The sequence below is a fragment of the Kwoniella shivajii genome, chromosome 5 (genome assembly GCF_035658355.1).
Source record: "Kwoniella shivajii chromosome 5, complete sequence".
NCBI lineage: Eukaryota > Fungi > Basidiomycota > Tremellomycetes > Tremellales > Cryptococcaceae > Kwoniella > Kwoniella shivajii.
The window spans coordinates 730,230-747,782 of NC_085912.1; the positions used below are offsets into that span (position 1 = coordinate 730,230).

The 17,553-nt window shown below is 41.1% G+C and overlaps 6 protein-coding genes across 6 annotated transcripts; 4 read left to right on the top strand and 2 right to left on the bottom strand.

Moving 5' to 3' along the window:
• Window positions 1-60: 60 nt before the first annotated feature.
• Window positions 61-1,622, top strand: IL334_004021 (serine/threonine-protein phosphatase PP1; the record flags this gene model as incomplete). The annotated part of the gene is made up of 9 exons (XM_062935744.1): window positions 61-118; window positions 189-320; window positions 428-658; window positions 791-900; window positions 958-1,024; window positions 1,081-1,232; window positions 1,300-1,377; window positions 1,435-1,491; window positions 1,554-1,622. 9 exons carry the CDS (start codon window positions 61-63, stop codon window positions 1,620-1,622), a joined length of 954 nt encoding a protein of 317 aa, XP_062791795.1.
• A 2,843-nt stretch (window positions 1,623-4,465) lies between these two features.
• Window positions 4,466-4,816, top strand: IL334_004022 (uncharacterized protein; the record flags this gene model as incomplete). Its single annotated transcript, XM_062935745.1, has 1 exon — window positions 4,466-4,816. The coding sequence occupies one exon, from the start codon at window positions 4,466-4,468 to the stop codon at window positions 4,814-4,816; it is 351 nt and encodes a 116-aa protein (XP_062791796.1).
• A 291-nt stretch (window positions 4,817-5,107) lies between these two features.
• On the top strand, window positions 5,108-8,121 carry IL334_004023 (uncharacterized protein; the record flags this gene model as incomplete). The annotated part of the gene is made up of 11 exons (XM_062935746.1): window positions 5,108-5,638; window positions 5,709-5,860; window positions 5,937-6,181; window positions 6,248-6,394; window positions 6,451-6,748; window positions 6,824-6,939; window positions 6,992-7,105; window positions 7,178-7,497; window positions 7,653-7,771; window positions 7,847-7,930; window positions 7,992-8,121. The coding sequence occupies 11 exons, from the start codon at window positions 5,108-5,110 to the stop codon at window positions 8,119-8,121; spliced, it is 2,256 nt and encodes a 751-aa protein (XP_062791797.1).
• Window positions 8,122-9,503: 1,382 nt separating this feature from the next.
• Window positions 9,504-12,192, bottom strand: IL334_004024 (uncharacterized protein; the record flags this gene model as incomplete). The annotated part of the gene is made up of 8 exons (XM_062935747.1): window positions 9,504-9,945; window positions 10,012-10,107; window positions 10,174-10,352; window positions 10,409-10,587; window positions 10,700-10,908; window positions 10,990-11,130; window positions 11,270-11,434; window positions 11,618-12,192. 8 exons carry the CDS (start codon window positions 12,190-12,192, stop codon window positions 9,504-9,506), a joined length of 1,986 nt encoding a protein of 661 aa, XP_062791798.1.
• Window positions 12,193-12,929: 737 nt separating this feature from the next.
• IL334_004025 (uncharacterized protein) lies at window positions 12,930-15,235 on the bottom strand (the record flags this gene model as incomplete). Its single annotated transcript, XM_062935748.1, has 7 exons — window positions 12,930-13,323; window positions 13,396-13,491; window positions 13,562-13,740; window positions 13,816-13,994; window positions 14,064-14,272; window positions 14,370-14,510; window positions 14,574-15,235. The coding sequence occupies 7 exons, from the start codon at window positions 15,233-15,235 to the stop codon at window positions 12,930-12,932; spliced, it is 1,860 nt and encodes a 619-aa protein (XP_062791799.1).
• Window positions 15,236-15,700: 465 nt separating this feature from the next.
• IL334_004026 (uncharacterized protein) lies at window positions 15,701-17,025 on the top strand (the record flags this gene model as incomplete). The annotated part of the gene is made up of 5 exons (XM_062935749.1): window positions 15,701-15,854; window positions 15,953-16,185; window positions 16,322-16,390; window positions 16,451-16,750; window positions 16,834-17,025. 5 exons carry the CDS (start codon window positions 15,701-15,703, stop codon window positions 17,023-17,025), a joined length of 948 nt encoding a protein of 315 aa, XP_062791800.1.
• Window positions 17,026-17,553: the final 528 nt, after the last annotated feature.

A 17,553-nucleotide genomic window follows, 5' to 3' on the forward strand; every position in this document is an offset into this window, starting at 1 on the left:
CAATCTTCCACATACTTGCCCTCCCCTTTCCCTAAATCCTGTTACGCAAAATCAATCATCATGGGAGAACAACCAAACGAAATTGATTTGGACTCAGTTATCGATCGTCTCTTGGAAGGTAGGTGATATCCTCAAAACTCACTATCAGACGCGATTCCGTAGACTAACGTCTTCCTGGATTCAAACAGTACGAGGAAACAGACCGGGCAAAGCTGTACAATTAGCAGAATATGAAATTAAATACCTTTGTACAAAAGCTAGAGAAATTTTCATCAGTCAACCCATCTTACTTGAATTAGAAGCTCCTATCAAAATATGCGGTAAGTATGGGGCCTTTTCCATCATCCCACCATCAATCAACATGTCGTTGAATCGAACTCAACGTCGACGGGGATTCTGACTGATCCTCATTAAATATCGTGAACAGGTGATATCCATGGACAATATTATGACCTTCTTAGACTCTTTGAATATGGTGGATTCCCACCAGAAGCCAATTACTTGTTCTTAGGAGATTACGTCGACAGAGGTAAACAATCACTCGAAACTATCTGTTTACTTTTAGCGTACAAAATCAAATACCCCGAAAACTTCTTCATCCTAAGAGGGAACCACGAGTGTGCCAGTATTAACAGAATTTACGGATTTTATGATGAGTGTGAGTGATTCATTGTCATTTACGCGACTCGATGTCGAGAGTTGGAAACCATGATGAGGTATCCAAAATGGAGAAGAGTGATGGGCAACGAACCATCTGAACCTTTGCTGACAAACTGTTTCATGTAAACAGGTAAACGACGTTATAATATCAAGCTGTGGAAGACTTTCACCGATTGTTTCAACTGTTTACCCATTGCTGCTATCATTGATGAGAAGATTTTCACCATGCACGGTGGTTTGGTGAGTACACGCTGCAACATCGTTCCTTCTATGGGTGACTAACATAGACCAATACAGAGTCCCGATTTGCAAAGTATGGAACAAATCCGAAGAGTGATGAGACCTACAGATGTACCCGATACTGGTGAGCTAACTTCAAAAGGTGATCCTTATGCGCTTAGCTGACGATCTTTCATATAGGCCTTCTTTGTGATCTTTTATGGTCTGATCCCGATAAGGATATTACAGGATGGAGTGAGAATGATCGAGGTGTTTCGTTCACTTTTGGACCGGATGTAGTGTCACGATTCCTACAAAAGCATGACATGGATTTGATTTGTCGAGCTCATCAAGTAGGTTCCCTCAATCTTCAATTTATCTCAAAATCTTGGAATACGCTGACAACAATGCAACTATCAGGTCGTAGAAGATGGTTACGAATTCTTTGCCAAACGACAATTAGTTACACTGTTCTCTGCTCCTAATTACTGTGGAGAGGTAAGTTCATACCATACAACCCACACCTGTGCATTGCTCATCTTCGGCGATTTGTAGTTCGATAACGCGGGCGCCATGATGTCCGTTGATGACACATTGCTCTGTTCCTTCCAAGTGAGTCATCGTCCCCACGTTGTCCGAAATATGACCACCACTGACAACGCTCGTTTGTACAGATCCTCAAACCTGCTGAGAAGAAGGCTCCGAAATATGGGGGATACGGTGCCAGCGGACGGCGTCAGTGATCTCCCATTTCTTTCTCATCAGAATCATCTTCTTGAGTCCGTTTTTACTGTTGTCCTCCGAGCCAAGTCTGAAAGTGATCCCACATCAAGGAAATGCGTTTTTTTACCAAAACAATATACCTTTTTCTCTTTGTTAAACATTTTATTATACATAAACCCCTTTCCTAGGAAGGCGTGGAGAATGTATAATGATGATGATGTGCTGTGCTTTTTGTTTCCTCTTGATTTTAACGCGGTCTCAAATAAGCACTGTTGATATGTACTTATAAATGAATAATTCAATACTGACGTTTGGGTTTTTGTACACCTGTAGCGGCTGTAACTCCACCAAGAAAGCAAAAAGGAGGAAAATCGAAACCATAAATAGATGATCAAGTTCTTTATAAGGTTAGCTTTCTGCACACAACACATAGGTGAAATAAACGATTGGTTTCTGGTTTTTTTTCTACATCTTACATCAATTGTCCTTTCTAAAGATCATCCTTTATTTTTCTACATTACAAATTTACTTCATCACTCCTTTCTTTCCCCTCATCATATAAACCCAAACCTATATAACAATAAACCTCTCTGTCATCTTCCTTTCTTACTTTTCTCGTTCAGAACCAGACGCTCAGACGAAATGATGTTCTTTAGTGATTGATCTTAGCTGGAAAGATGTAAATATATCAAGCAGACCAGTAAGGACGTACGTCCCATTCATTCTGGATTTAACCTTGAACCTAAAACTTTGAGAACGCAACTTTTCCCCATTTATGTAAGATTCGCAATAGTTATAACGTTATGTGTTGAAACGTCTCAGGCCCTTGAACGATCACACCTGTGTGTCTTCATTGCTCACAAGCATTGAATTCTTCATCCATCATTAATTTATCCAGGTTGGTCCTCGTCTGATTTCGCATATGCCATCTTTCGCTATGAATAAACCGAAACAATGCTCTTTCAAGAGCTCAAATATAATACTTGCCGCTTGTATGTTATTTTGACTTCGATCACTTTTACGTACTTGCTGCTGTGCACAGTCGAATTGTTCTCCGAATAAAACGGTAAATTCATGAAGAACTGAGATGATACGTCAGCTCTCCGCGTCAGCTTTTCTGGAAAGGCGATATGAATTGAAACAGGCAGTTCATTCGTGATAGTGTATTGTATCTAGAGGGCTTTAGTTTGGCGAAGAAATACTACAGTATCTTTACTTCATGTCCACACTAATGACCACGATGAATTCACACGTACACAGACGTTCATGCTCTTTCAGACGATCATATTCTTATGCCGTTTCAAAGTTCAATGTCGGAGAAAAAGAAAAAGAAAATCTCAGGAGTATTCTAGGAATCTTAGGAATTCGCTTTCTTTTTGCCTAAGGGCCAAAAAGGAAAAAAACTTCTCTCTTGTCGAAACGGACTCTGCCTCCTATCGGAACTGATCATGTTTCTATGATCGTCTGATCGAGTGACTCTTGCCGTGAGATCTGATTTTCAAGTCACTATGAAACTTACACAAATAATCATTCGGCCGCGGTTACTTCCGCGATTTCTCTGTAATCGTCCCCAAAAACAGCTTCATGGACGAAAGCTCGAAAGAAGTCTTCTTCCATGCCTACTTCCGTTCAGTCATCAGTTCAGAAAAGGGAATCTGCTACAAGACCATGCTAGAATCCACACCTCAGAAGCCGTATACCCAATAATGTAAGATAAATGTGGATAGCGCACGGATGTACTTTCTACCTTCTCATGAAATTTTCTGATTTCTGACTTGTGAAATCTGATTCCGGTAAAATAGGAAGGGGTATTCATTCTGCAACGTCATTTTTCACATTTGTTTGCTTCTCTTCCCAGAATAGATTCTTGGGCCTTCTTATCGAGATTCAATAATCTGAGACTCAATCAATAATGACCAAAAGTATCTCTACATTTGAATGTGCTTTGCGTTCAACCGCAATTTAACCTGTTCGTTTTGCACAAGGATACATATATATCTTTAATTATTATACATAAAATAAATAAAATCCTTTTGGAAGAATCGGCATTGCCACTTTGAATTCCCTTGTACGGTGATTTTAAATAAGATTACCGATCTTTATTTCCCCTCATCAAGACTAAAACTCGTAGTATCATTATTACATCAAGGCACGTAAGCTGCTGTGTGGGGGGTTGAAGAGGGGACAATTAGATCCCATATTACTGCAACGCCAAGTAGAGTATTCACGCAGTGGTCACAAAATTTTCCTTGAACTGGTTTATTACCAAATTTCCTTAGAAACCAAGAAAGAGGAAAAAACCTAGAAGACCGATCACAGCCGAAAATACCATTCTACATAACTCGTACTGCATTTTCTTTGTCGCAATAATAGCAGCCAGCAAGCAAGGAAGCGGACACAAGGACTTCTCAATTGATCAGTAGATCTAATCAGTCCGCCACTATCTATCAATACCACCACCACCATCATCATCAGCATCATCATCGCCAGCACATCCGTAGATCACAACGTATAATACTCCGAGACTGTCCACTGCAAATCGCACCAGAGAATCTTCCGCATCAAGATCCAATCCGCATCTTAGAGTAATCTTCCGCAACAAAGAGTGACCTCCACTTTTATTTGTTTTTGTTGTCGCTCTGGGAATATTTTTTAACAGTGAGAGAGACAAAGAGAGTACAGCTGGTCACCTACGTCTGTCACCGGACACAAAAAAATTATATGTTATATGGGAAGAAACCATACGTAGATATTATCAATCTCATTCATCTTCCATTCAAGATTAAACATTGATCTCTTGATTCTTGATCTGATCTTGTGCTTTCAACAAGCATATATCGATCATCATCATAACTCTGAAAATATGACAACGCAACAACCATTGATGAGAAATACGCCTTCTTCAAGCTCACATCGACTTCCTACTTCATCAAACATACCCAGTCCTTCACCTTCACACCATCATCATAGTAATAACAACTCACAACAGCAACAACAGCAACCACAATCCAGCTCCATTAATCCAGGATGGAATACAAACCCGTTTTCATATCCTGAGATCGATCCATTATCCACCATAGCACCGAATCAAACGAACATTCACAATGAAACACACCACCAACATCGAAAACAATCGCCATCTACATCCTCGTTAATTGATAATGGCAAATCTGGTTCAAACAATTTGAGAAAGGATGAACTACATGCTAAGTGAGTGAGACCAGCTGTTTAAATGGCCTGTGGCCATCTCGATTGCCTTGTCAATGATCCTGCGCATTTGCGTCTCAGGATGTGCTGTGTGTGTATGAGACGGACATGCCGTTTCGGCGGTGTGACATCTTTCCTGGTATGATGTGGTGACAAGCTTTGATGGCCGCCAAACTACGTCAACACCTCTCAACCTTTTCCCCGAATCTTACATATTTGCCTTACTTACTTGAGTTCCATGCTGATAAATATGTCTATTTCTTCCTCCCCGTTCATCCGTCATTTGCGTTATAGCGTCATGAAAACACATCCACCACCAGATCCTCGATATCCTTATGCCAACCTCTTGCAGCCTATACCGATTGATGTATCCTCACAACCTTCGTCATCAACTTATCAACCTTCACCCGTATCGGCTTATTTTCCTGATCCTGGTCTTATCGATCCTTCCCCTAGCTCGTCATTGACATCAGCACTTCAGGTTGATCGTTCACCTTTCCGGGCTTCGTCTTCTGCGACCAATCGAGCGCATCCATACTCAAATCCTACCAAACAAGATATACTGAAAAGACATTCGCTTTCAAGATCTTATTGGGATGATCCTTCCCCTGATCAAGATTCAAGTGTTACCCCTGGAACAGCAAAACAGTCTCCTACAATCAATGGTTTAGCTGGTTCAAGTGAAGTGAAACATTCCGGTAGAAGTGGACAGAAAAGACGTCAGAAATATACAAGAACGAGAACAGGTTGTTTGTGCTGCCGATCAAGAAGGATAAAGTGTGATGAAGCAAGACCGGTCTGCAAACGGTGTATCATCGCCAAGAAGGAAGTGAGTTCAAATCTTCTCTGACAAATCGTTCTTCAAGATCACGCTAACCTATATAACCTATACGTTCCAGTGTGTATATCCTGATCCGGGAGAAGGAGAAAAGAAATCAGATGGAAATGACAGACAAGGAGAATCGAGAAGTAACTCAGATATCAGCGAGAGTGAAGAGGAAAGGAAGCCGTCTAAACGTAGACGTTCTCAGCCAGATAAGAAGACCACCCCGTGAGTTGCGGTTGTGTCTCTGCACTTTGGAAACGGAATCAATGTGATAACTGACATTACCTTTCCTATTGTCTAGTCCAGCTGGTGATGCATCAGCGCTTCAATCTTCACCTGACCAACAATCAGGACTTGCTTCAACCGCTGAAACAGGATGGGACGCAAGTATCGTATCGGATACACCATCATCCAATTACGATTCAGGACTTGCTTTAGGAACAGGATTGGTCAGTTCAGGAGAACAATATCTAGCAGGACAAATCGGTAAACAAGAATGGGCAACGACAGAAGGTGCCGGAGCCCCAATCTTGACCACGCCGAACTGTAAGTGCAAATCATTCTGGTCATCGTACTGGAAAATCACTTTTGGCTAATATACGTATCTTTCAGTCCTTCTTCCTTGGTTCCCTACAGCAGAAGAAAGAAGTTTAATCCTACACTATTGCGCTAACGCCGCTTCTCTCATGATGGCCATCCCAAGTGGACTAAACCCCATGTTAGCCATCAATCTACCGTTAGCTCTTGATTCTCCAAGAGGTAAGTATTGCTGGATCTCTTCTCCGAGGCGATGATTATGCTGAGTATTGTTCTAGGATTAAACCCTTCCGCAGACGCTCTTCGAGTGGCTCTTTTAGGTATAGGAGCAATCCATCAAGCTTTCCTCTTGGCTCGTTCCGGAGTAGCAACTGCCCAAACAGCAGCAATGTTCCAATATGCGTCAACTCTTCGAGATACAGGGAAGGAAATGGTTCGAAGAGCTGTCCGTGATAGCGATGGCGCTACTTCGGACGCCGCTCTAGGAGCAGGAACAGCTTTGGGTACTATAGATATATTCTTTGGTGGAAGTGGTTGGCAGGATAACTTCAATCTGGCCAAAGATATGGTTGCGATGTGAGTAAAAGGGCTGAATCCGCCCTAACGACGATGATGCAATTGCTGATCGTATTTTTATGGTCTGAACTACAGTCGTGGTGGTCCAGCTGAAATGCTTAAAAAGTCTGAACCACGTAAATTAACCGATGGTGTCACAGTCTCTCCTGCAAGACTGATGCTTGAGATCTTGGCAATCTACGAGACATTTGGTGAGTTCCTGTTACATTGCCTGTCGAGCGAATAACTGATGTGTTTTTGCAGGTTGCCTAACTACTGGTCAAGAACCGTCATTGATCAGCGATGAACGGGAAACTTGGTGGCTTGAAGCTAGTCGATCGACATATGAGGAGCATTCTGTTGAAAAGCAATTTGGCAGTGAGTGGTACTTTCCCAAATTCTTGGTTTATAGCTGCAGTTTCAAATACTCATCCATGTTGTCCTATCTAGTGTCTCGAGTCATGGTTCTTCTTTTCGCCCGAGTGACTCGTCTTTTAGCAAGAGTGTCAAAATCAAATGTGATCATCACCGAAACCGATTCTTCACTTCCTATCAATCCTGATCATTCATCTGCAAACGCATTTCCAACTCCGAACGGCTTTATCAGCTCCCTGACCGGATTGTTGAATGATAAACATGAAGATCCATTAGTCATCGAAGCAAGACAACTAAATAGAGATGTTGATGCTTGGATCGAAAGCTTACAACTGAGTACACTAGAACACGAAAGAGTGCAGGTTGGAAATAGAGCTTATGCGTATACCATGAAGGTGAGTTTATGATCTTACTCGTTCGCTCAGAAACACCTCCATATCGTTCGCTCTCAATGACCCGATGTCTGTCGTTGGCGGTCATGGCGGGCTGCTCGTTGTCGTTATGGACGTTTCCTGAGGAATTTTGCTAACTGTAAATCATTCACATTCAGATTTTACTTCTCAAGATGGTTTTCAAATACCCTCGGGCGGATGTCAGAGTGCAGAACGCTGCTCAACAAGTATTACAACATTGTTCTTGGTCTACAGCCGCTCTGGGAATGTCTATTGAGTGAGTTGTCCACTCCGTGTGAACTCGATCTTCGATGTCCAAAGGATTTTAGCTGACCTCCCTTTTCTAATTCAGTCTAACTTGGCCCGCTATCATCGCTGGATCGTGTGTCGATGGACCTTCCAGACAATGGGTTTTGACGCTTCTCGAAGGTTTCAAGTGGGTCACTTTCGGAGTTTTTCGCTTCGGATTGGAGTGAAACTGATGACACGATTTACAGATCGCAATGCTGCTTCGATATCGAAACTGCTAATAGAATCATAACGGAAGTCTGGCGAAGAGCGGATACCGGGGAAAGTAGAGCGGATTGGAAGCAAGTTTGTGATGATTTAGGATTACAAGTCCTGTGAGTATATTATCGATTTCTCGAGGTAAAAAGGAATCAAAAGCTGACTTGATCGTGATACAGGTTATGTTGAGTAATTTTAAGACGCTGTGTGTTTCCTTGATGACGAAGTTTAGGAAAATGAGGCTGGGGAGAAATAATGAACAGAAGAAACATACCAACCATATAATACAAAATACGAATCAAAGGTGGACCTGTGGAGCGAAAGGCTATAATCAAATCCATTGTTGAATCTGTACATATAATCACAATATAAACAAACGAATCATCATCGCTCATCGCTCAATAGTTTACATAAAAAATCAACTAAGATTTTCCATATCATTCAATGCATTATACTTCTGCATCATTGAACCACATAGTGTTTCAACCGTAAATGACATTAACATTGTGACGAGACAAATTCCTACATGTAGGAGCGAAGTAGAGTACCCTACCTTTACGTCGTTACACTGATATATTATTACTCACACAGATCAAATATGTATTTCCTCTACATGTCATACATGAGTATTGAAGGGATATATACTGTATCATTAAAAAAATGTTGCTTAATTCGATTTGAAAGCATCTGTAGGTGATATAAAACATGTTTGGACTTTGCGTTCATCCATTTAGTCTCATTCACTCACTGAAACCAAGCAAAGATGATGACACTTATATCCTCCTTTTAAACTTTTGTGGTGAAGTAGAAACTACCCTTTCATCATTCTCCTTTTCCTTTTCAAGACCGTCTTAGTGTTTCTGTACTTATGCTGAAGAATGTCGTAATCCTTTTTCAAACCGACTCGTCATTCGTACTAAGATGATATTGGGGAAAAAGAGGTATTTCAACGTGTAGTTTTGGGAGACGATTGACTACATCTTTGGAATATATGAAGTATTGATTTACATTCACATCGCCACACCACATCACCCCATCGAAACATCACGCAATCTCTTCATCTGTATCAGTCCGACCAAACGATCATACCATTCACAAGACAACACGTAGACTGAGCATAACATCGTACAACCCTGCCAAATTTCCACATATACATACTTGTACAATGAACAAGTACGATTTCGCTGAACCTACTATCCCTTCCGTCCCCAGACCTGTTCCAGGTGATTTACCTCATTACCCTGCTCAAGACCAGTAAGATCGTTCCTGTCCCCAGACGGTTCAGATGAATCTCGACTTGGACATGATCAATTTGGAGTAGCAACAATGGTGCAGGAGGTAGGACCATTTGAGCTGTGATGATCATGCATTGATTTTGATGCAGACTATTTTTACTATCTTCACAACACTATATTCGTACATTGGTCGTATAATACAAACATCTTTTCATGATTTGCCATTCCTGCAATGAAACCACCACCTTGAATTATAATCACATGTCTTCAAACCAATTCAGCTCCATTCCTGATCTTCCCAACTCCCTCATTCCCTTGACCCAAACCGATCTCTTTATCATCTGTGTTATTCGTCATTCTATCATCTAGGTTCTTCAATTCCACTTGATTTCCATCTTCATTCTTATTATCCTTCTTCGCCTTACCCAAAATCCCTAATCCTCTTAAAGCTACCAAACCGACTATTAGACCCGTAAATGACATGGCGGCAGATAACCAAAAAGCAGCATGTAATCCTTTTAGGTAACCTTGAATCCTTTCTTCACCTCTTGAATAAGCTTTGTTACGTTCAACATCAGCTATCACTGACGTAATTGCTAATCCGAATGATCCTCCAAGTCTCAATAAAGTCTGAAATAACGCTCCGGCTACTGACTGTTCATCGGGTAAAGCAAGTAGTGAAACGAATATCATTCCAGGAGCGAATACGCTAATGACAATGGTTAAACCACATACGTTGAAGGCAAGTCAGGTGTACCAAGTGAGTTTCACTCACAAATCAGCTCCAGCAGAAGATAACCACATTCCTTGAAAAGGCAATTTCCAATAATTTGTATCTTTCTCAGAAATCGCGAAACACATATTACCCAGACTATGAACGATGACAGACTATCAAATTGAAGTACACACGAAGGTTGATGACTGTAATGATACTCACCCGCAAGCCAACAATCCGGTACAAACAATCCATTGAGCTGGAATTCGATGGATCAATAATCCCACAAGAATATTACAAACTATTCCTGCTAATTCTGTAGGTAAAAACCGAAGCATAGCTCCTATTGGTCCTGTGAGTTGCACTTCTTGATAAAACAATGTACCATAATAAAGGATTGCCTAGATACAATGACATGAGCTGGATCAGCATCGTAAAGATCAAGCAAGCAACTTACGGTAAAAGACAGCCAAGCTGAAAATCCAATGAAATAAACAGCAGATAACCTTCCATTCGCTCTTGTCCATAATTGTAACCTCATCAAAGGTGGTTTTAAGCCTTTATCGATGACTCTTTTTTCCCAAAAGAAGAATGCCACCAGTAATAAAACGGCTAAAATAATAAATACAATTATATCTATATGACGAATCGTGCATAATCAGTTCTCTAAGCTTCGAAAGAGGGCGATTCAGAAGAAGTTTCAGAGATCCGGAATGGTGCTGTATATTGAAAAAGATACAATACTCACAACTTGTTTTCCATCCTTGAGGTGCAGTTTGTCCTGCACTAATCACATATTGTAACAATATCAATCCAGAAGTGACTAACATTGCTCCTGGCCAATCAATACTTTTATTTACTGTATGTGATTTATCCCATGGTATAATACAATATGCCATTATCGAAGCTAAGAAACCTAGTCCCGATAAAAAGTATAGAGCAGATCGCCAAGTATGTCTAAAAGATTAAAAGCATGCGTCAAGTTGCGATTCCCAGATTCTGAACTGTTCTTTTATATTCTACGTTTTTATAACTCACTTGACGTAGCTTACGAAAACACCACCTATGACTAAGCCCAGTGATCCTCCAACGGCGGCTCCTGCTCCAAAGCATGAAAACGCAATTTGTTGTGCTCTTCCAGTAAATGTATGGGCTATGATACCTGTCGCACTAGGTGTGCTATCAAATAGCAAATATATTGATTGTCAGCTTCTGCACTGGAATGATATTAAGGAATTGTCAACCAAAGGTTAACACTGATGACAGTGAGGTTTCACCATTGTAAGAACCGCAAACCATGGGAGGGAAAACAACTCACGCCATAGCTGCTCCACATCCAGTCAAAGCTCTACAAACGACTATTCCAATTCCATTTTGCATAAATCCACCTATCAAACTCCAGAATGAGAACCATATCATCCCAATCAACAATAAGAGTTTCCTCCCGTACACATCTGCCAATCTACCGCTCAATAACAAGAGACTATCATCCATCATCTCAGGTATCAGCACACCCCGGCCTTGCGAGATTGACAGAGCCGAGATGGAGGAGGAAACGGGTTTGATCGACATGTATATACGAAGATTCAAGTGGAGATGTATATTGGATAAACATGTATGGTCTACAGTGGATAGGGAAGGAAGCAAAGAGGATAAGGGAGCTCACCATCCATTGGTCAAAGTGTAACCTGACGCGATCCATTGTAGATCGGTATCTTTCATTCCTAAGTCTTTCTGAATTGTAGGCAAACCAATGTTCAAAGTCTGAGCTCCTGAAGCTGCCATTATAGTTATCGTAGTCAATGTAACGGTTATAAGGATTTGTCTGGCTTTAGATAACTGAGGTAGGTCTTGTGAAGTGGGTGGTATCGGTGAGGTTGTTGGTATAGGAGATGATGAAGAACGATGGTGAATTCCGTCTTTGATGTCAATCCCATTGTGATTTCCAGAGCCGATCGTGTGATCCTTTTGGTTCGATGGCCCTTGTTGATCCATGACTGAAAGTGATGATACTTGTAACCCAGTCATCGCAAGATTCCCATCCAAATCAACTATTTGTCGCTCAACATCGACATCTCTTCGAGCAGAAGCGAGTTCAGATGAGTCTGGCATTAAACTATTTTGGCCAAGATTTTCGTTCTTATTGGAAAACCGATTCATCATTCGATCTTCAATTTGGTCTTTGGGTTCCTCTTCATGCTTTCCATTGTCACTCTCTTGAGTTGTGTAGGAGCAAGTCATGTATTGTTCCTCTCCTTCTTTGTTCTTTGTTCTACCTACTCAGATTTCAAACCTTTCCAACACGAAATTCAGTTAATTTAATGTTGATCTTCCTTGATTCGTATTTGTCAAAAAACCGGATTTAGCCGAATTTGATTCACTCGAGATCGTCGTAGGAATTACTCGTATGATCTGTTCAAACGAAAATACTCGTAGTCTCTTGATTCTGTTGAGAATGAATGAATGGTGCAAGTATTACGCTTGTATAGTAGATTTTTCGAGGAAGAAAAGGCAAGAGAAGGATGAACATTCAAGAAAATGTCTTTTCAGGCTGCATATATACCATTGGACCGCATGGGTGAACTGACCACAGTATATGCGCGTAATTATTGAGATGATGAAATCGTAAGATTTAGTCGAGAGCGTTTAAGAGATTCCCCAAATGTCACCCCCGAAATAGAACTTCGGTCTCGCTTAATCACGCCTAAGCTTCCTGCGCGTACGGTTACTACCTAGAATACCTTGCCTTGTACCACAAACGAATCGCTTCATGCCAGCTGGACAGTACAAGGCTTTATAGGATATTCGATTGGACAGGAAGACAGGAAATGGAACAGACAGTACTCGTAGAAAGTGTGCAAAGTTCTAATACATGTGTGCCAGACTACACAAATGAAAACTACATTAAAAAACAATATCGTAGTTGTTATTCGAACACTCAGATCCCTTCCTCCTCTGTAATCAGAGGTTTCAAGACATTAAACTTTTTCTTCTCCTGATACACGATTTGGTACAGGTACACCTATATCCGTGTCTTTTTGTTCATCCTTGTTATTTTCCTTATTCTGATTACCTTTAACACCTCTCCCAATAGTACCCATACCTCTCAAAGCAATCAATGCAATGAACAATGCAGCGAAACTTGTGGCTGCACCCAGCCAAAAAGCGGCATGATATCCTATTAACAAAGCTCTTTTACTCGTCGATCCGTTATCAAGGGCTTTTTGACGTTGAACATCTGATATAACAGTAGTGATTGCCAAACCGAAAGATCCACCTAATTGTATTAATGTTTGAAATAAAGCTCCCGCAACTGAATGTTCGTCGGGTAAAGACAAGGCCGCTACGAAGATTAGACCTGTTGCCATTAAGCTGGAAATCCCGTGATACTGAAAATCAGCGATTGAGAAAGCGATGATAAGCAAGAAAATTCATATGACTCACAAATCAGCACCCATAACAGATAGCCACATTCCATTGAAAGGTAATCTCCAGTAATTCGTATCTTCCCAAGAGATGGCGAAGCAGACGTTTCCAAGTCTAAAGTTAGAAAACATTGTGATAGATCAGCGATCTCGCTTTTTTGACTCGTACAAAGACAAATACTCACCCCGTGGCTATCAAACCCACACATACTAGCCATTGAGTTGGCACTTTACTGATCAAGAAAGCCACGATAACATTACACAGCACTCCTGACACGGAGGTAGGTAGGAACCGAAGCATTGCACCGATAGGACCAGTTTCTTGAACTTGTTGGTAATACAAAGTAGCGTGATAGAACAGAGACTATGTACAATGACGAAGATGAGCGATTTGGTCAATGCCCATATATCAGATGATTCTATGTGAGAATCAGCTTACGACAAATCCCATCCAAGCAACGAAACCAATAAAGTAAACAGATGCAAGTCTACCTTTTGCTCTGGTCCATAGTTGAAGTCTCATAAGTGGTGGTTTGGTAGTTTGATTGATAACATATCTTTCCCAGAAAAAGAAGCCGACAATCATCAGAACGCCAATGATGAGCAGGGCGATAATATCTATACGAACATGTGGAATCTAATCAGCCATGTAATCTGATATTGCATCCCGATAACATTTTCACTTACATCCAGTTTTCCATCCGTGAGGAGCTGTCTCTCCTGCACTGATAACAAATTGTAATAAGATCAACCCGATAGTCACTAAAGCTGCACCTAGCCAGTCCACCCTTTTATCTTCAGAATGAGGAATATCTGAAGGTATGACGAAGATCGCCCCTGTAGCAAGTGCGAAAGCTAATCCTGCTAAGCAGAACAATGCACCTCTCCATGTGTCTCTGCAGGTAAAAGTGAATAAGAATCAGTCTTGATCCTACTTGACGAATCTCATAATGGATGTCTGTTTGGACTGGTAGGACGTAGAAGGTTACTCACGAGACATATGACACGAATAAACCTCCAATAATCAAGCCCAAAGCTCCTCCTACTGGCGCTCCCGCAGAAAAGCATGCAAAAGCTGTTGAACGTGCTTTTCCAGTAAAATTACCAGCAATAATACCGACAGCACTCGGTGTACTGTACATTATCGTCGATCGTCAGCCAACAATCAACTCCCGTGAACGAGAAAGATGAGCTTACCTCATAGCGGCACCAATACCAGCTAAAGCTCTAGCTACTATCAGACCAACACCACTTTTCATAAATCCACCTATCAATGTCCAGAGAGCATACCACATAACTCCACACAAAAACACTAATTTCCTTCCGTGGATATCGGCTAATCTTCCACTTAATAAAAGGAAACATCCATTCGTCAAAGAATATGCTGAAGCTACCCATTGTAAATCCGAATCGTTTATCCCTAAATCTATTTGTATTCGTGGTAAAGCGATATTCAACGTTTGGGATCCTGCAGCTGACATGATCATTGAGAATGTAACTGTTGCAGCTACTAAAAATAGTCGTAATTCTGATAAAGGTGGTGCTGATAATGGTGGTAGATCAGAATCATCTATAGGTACAGTAGCAGTTGATAATGTTCTACCGAGATTGATATCTTCCCCATCTCGATCTCGGTTATGACGTGAAGGTGTAGAAGTAAGTTCATTATCGTATTTTGATTCATTGAGTATAGGGTTTGGAAGCTGATGCAGAGTCGGTATGACTGGAGAATTCGCTGAGTATTTCGATGATCCTTCACCTGTCTCCTCATTCTTCGTTGAAGATGTCGAGACTTCTCCATCACGAGTTTTGTCGTTTGGACTGAAATTTTCTACGCCGGTAATGTCGGATCTAGACATTTTCACTTGTTTTATTTTGTAAGATTATGATTGTGTTGGTATTTAGTACAAAAGAATGCAATGATATGAATGTAGAAAGATGTATATATGCAGGAAGCTACACTATTCACAGGTCAATGATATATAGTGTTTATGCAAGATACAAGTTGGGTTGCATGTCAATCGATGAAACGAGTCGGTTTAATTAGATTGGTAAGCAAACACGAACGAACTAAAATTAACTACTCATAACTTTTGAAATATCGGAACAGCCAAGGTCCGGCCGGACATTGACGCAGCGATGAGCCTGATAACTTGATGAGCCACGACATCGATATCATCATTGTGTACCTGATATCTCATTTCGAGAGGTGTCACAACGATAATCAATCATGGTCGTTGAACACCACCCTCCTTCAGTCCTCAAGTCCTTCAGTCAATCCACTATCTTCGTATAATCAAGTAGACCAATAGACACCCTACGACATGTCGACTCTAGAAAAGTCCACAAACAAGAAGAAATCGTTCACCGCTCGACCACCTCGTTCGGCTGAAGAAAGATTACCAAAGTTATATAGAGCTTTAACTGATCAAGTTGATGATGGTTATTTCGTGAATGCCATAAAGACATGTAAGAAGAGTGAGTCTTTGTTCTTTTCTTGGCTTGGCTTTCGATGATAGACCTTGGTCGACTTTGATACTTACTTAACTTGATAACTTTTCTCTCCATGTCGATAGTCTTATCACTCGATTCATCGTCTCAAACAGCATTTCAAACTATTTTGTTCCTCTATCTGCAAACAGACGATTATACATCCGCCTTATCACTATTAGATAAACCACCAACCTCAGAAGGGTCATTGGACTTTGAAAGAGCTTATTGTCTGTACAGACTTCACAGAGAGAAAGAAGCGTTGAATTTAATAGAAGGTAAAGAAGGTAGGAAAGTGCAACATCTTGAAGCTCAAATAGTGAGTTTACTAACCTCCAGCCCCAGCCGCCCAACTACTTCAACTGCGTCTTGAAGTAGCAATGGGCGGATCATGCCTGCAACAGACATCGTAAAGTGATAATCTCAAAGCTGATCGTGTTTGGTCGGACTTGCAGAGATATAGATTAGGAGAATACCAACGTGCTCAAGAGATATATGATGATCTCCTAGCTTTGGTTGATAGTGTGAGTCAATCCTTATCCTCTCGTTGAAAGCGAACATAGAACTGAGCCAAAGATCACCAGTCATCATCTGAACATGCAGACATCCTCACCAACTCAACAGCTACCACATCTCATCAAACTTTCTCAACATCATCTTATCGAAATCATCTACCTTCTACTTCTGAAGGTGACTTGGAAAATAATGTCCCTTCTTTACCTACAGGATGGGCAATTGGTTCATTATCAAAGACAGTAGAAAAGAAGACAGCTAATGTCAAAGCTCCAACCGACAAGAAGAGTGCTAATGTCAATGCGGGTGAAAATAAAAGAAAGCACAAGTTACCTAAAGCCGCTGTTGTTGGTAAACCCTTCACCGAAGATGTAAGCATTATCTCACTTCCACTTCTACCCTTGATGTGGTATATGAGCTAGAGCTGATATACCAACCTACATTCAACGTATAGCCCGAACGATGGATTCCACTTCGTCAGAGAACTTCTTACATCAATGCTCAAGCTCAAGCACAGAACAGAAAGAAAGGTGGAAAAGAAAGTATGGGTACCGGTTTCACCCAAGGAAGTACTGCCATCTTAACCCAGTCTTCGGCTGGAGGTGGTGGTGGCGGTGGGAAAGGAAAGAAGGGGAAGAGAAAGTAATCGATCTGATATTACAAAAGAAATAATGCTTCGGTATTACGTCTTGAGGTAGTCAGCTAGGCAAGTACAATAGGGCGTCGAATGAAATCATATGAATGTACATGATGCATCTATTTTTTAGGGCTCTAATCGATCATTATAGAGACAAAATGGTATTAAAAGACTTCTTAAATATTGGAGATTGGCGGAGCCACATCACGCAGTCGCGACTGACTTTGTCTTCCTTTAGAATCATTGAAGATCGCTTTTCCTCCATTATCATGATCAGACTGAACCACTGTCTGTATGATATGTTCTTCCAGTCTTATCACCGTTGGGCCCATCCCAAGATCACCGCCCCCCTCCGCTTTAGCTACATCCTCTTCGTCCGCCCGCTCTTCAGTCTTCCTCCAGCTTCTTCGTTAAGAGAGTGAGCTTTTTCGCCATGTCATGGAAGGTTCGTGCGTTGTACTCTTACGACGCGTGTGATCTTTTCTTGTACAGTGACCATCAAATCCACACACAATATAAAAGTTGAAAAACGCACGA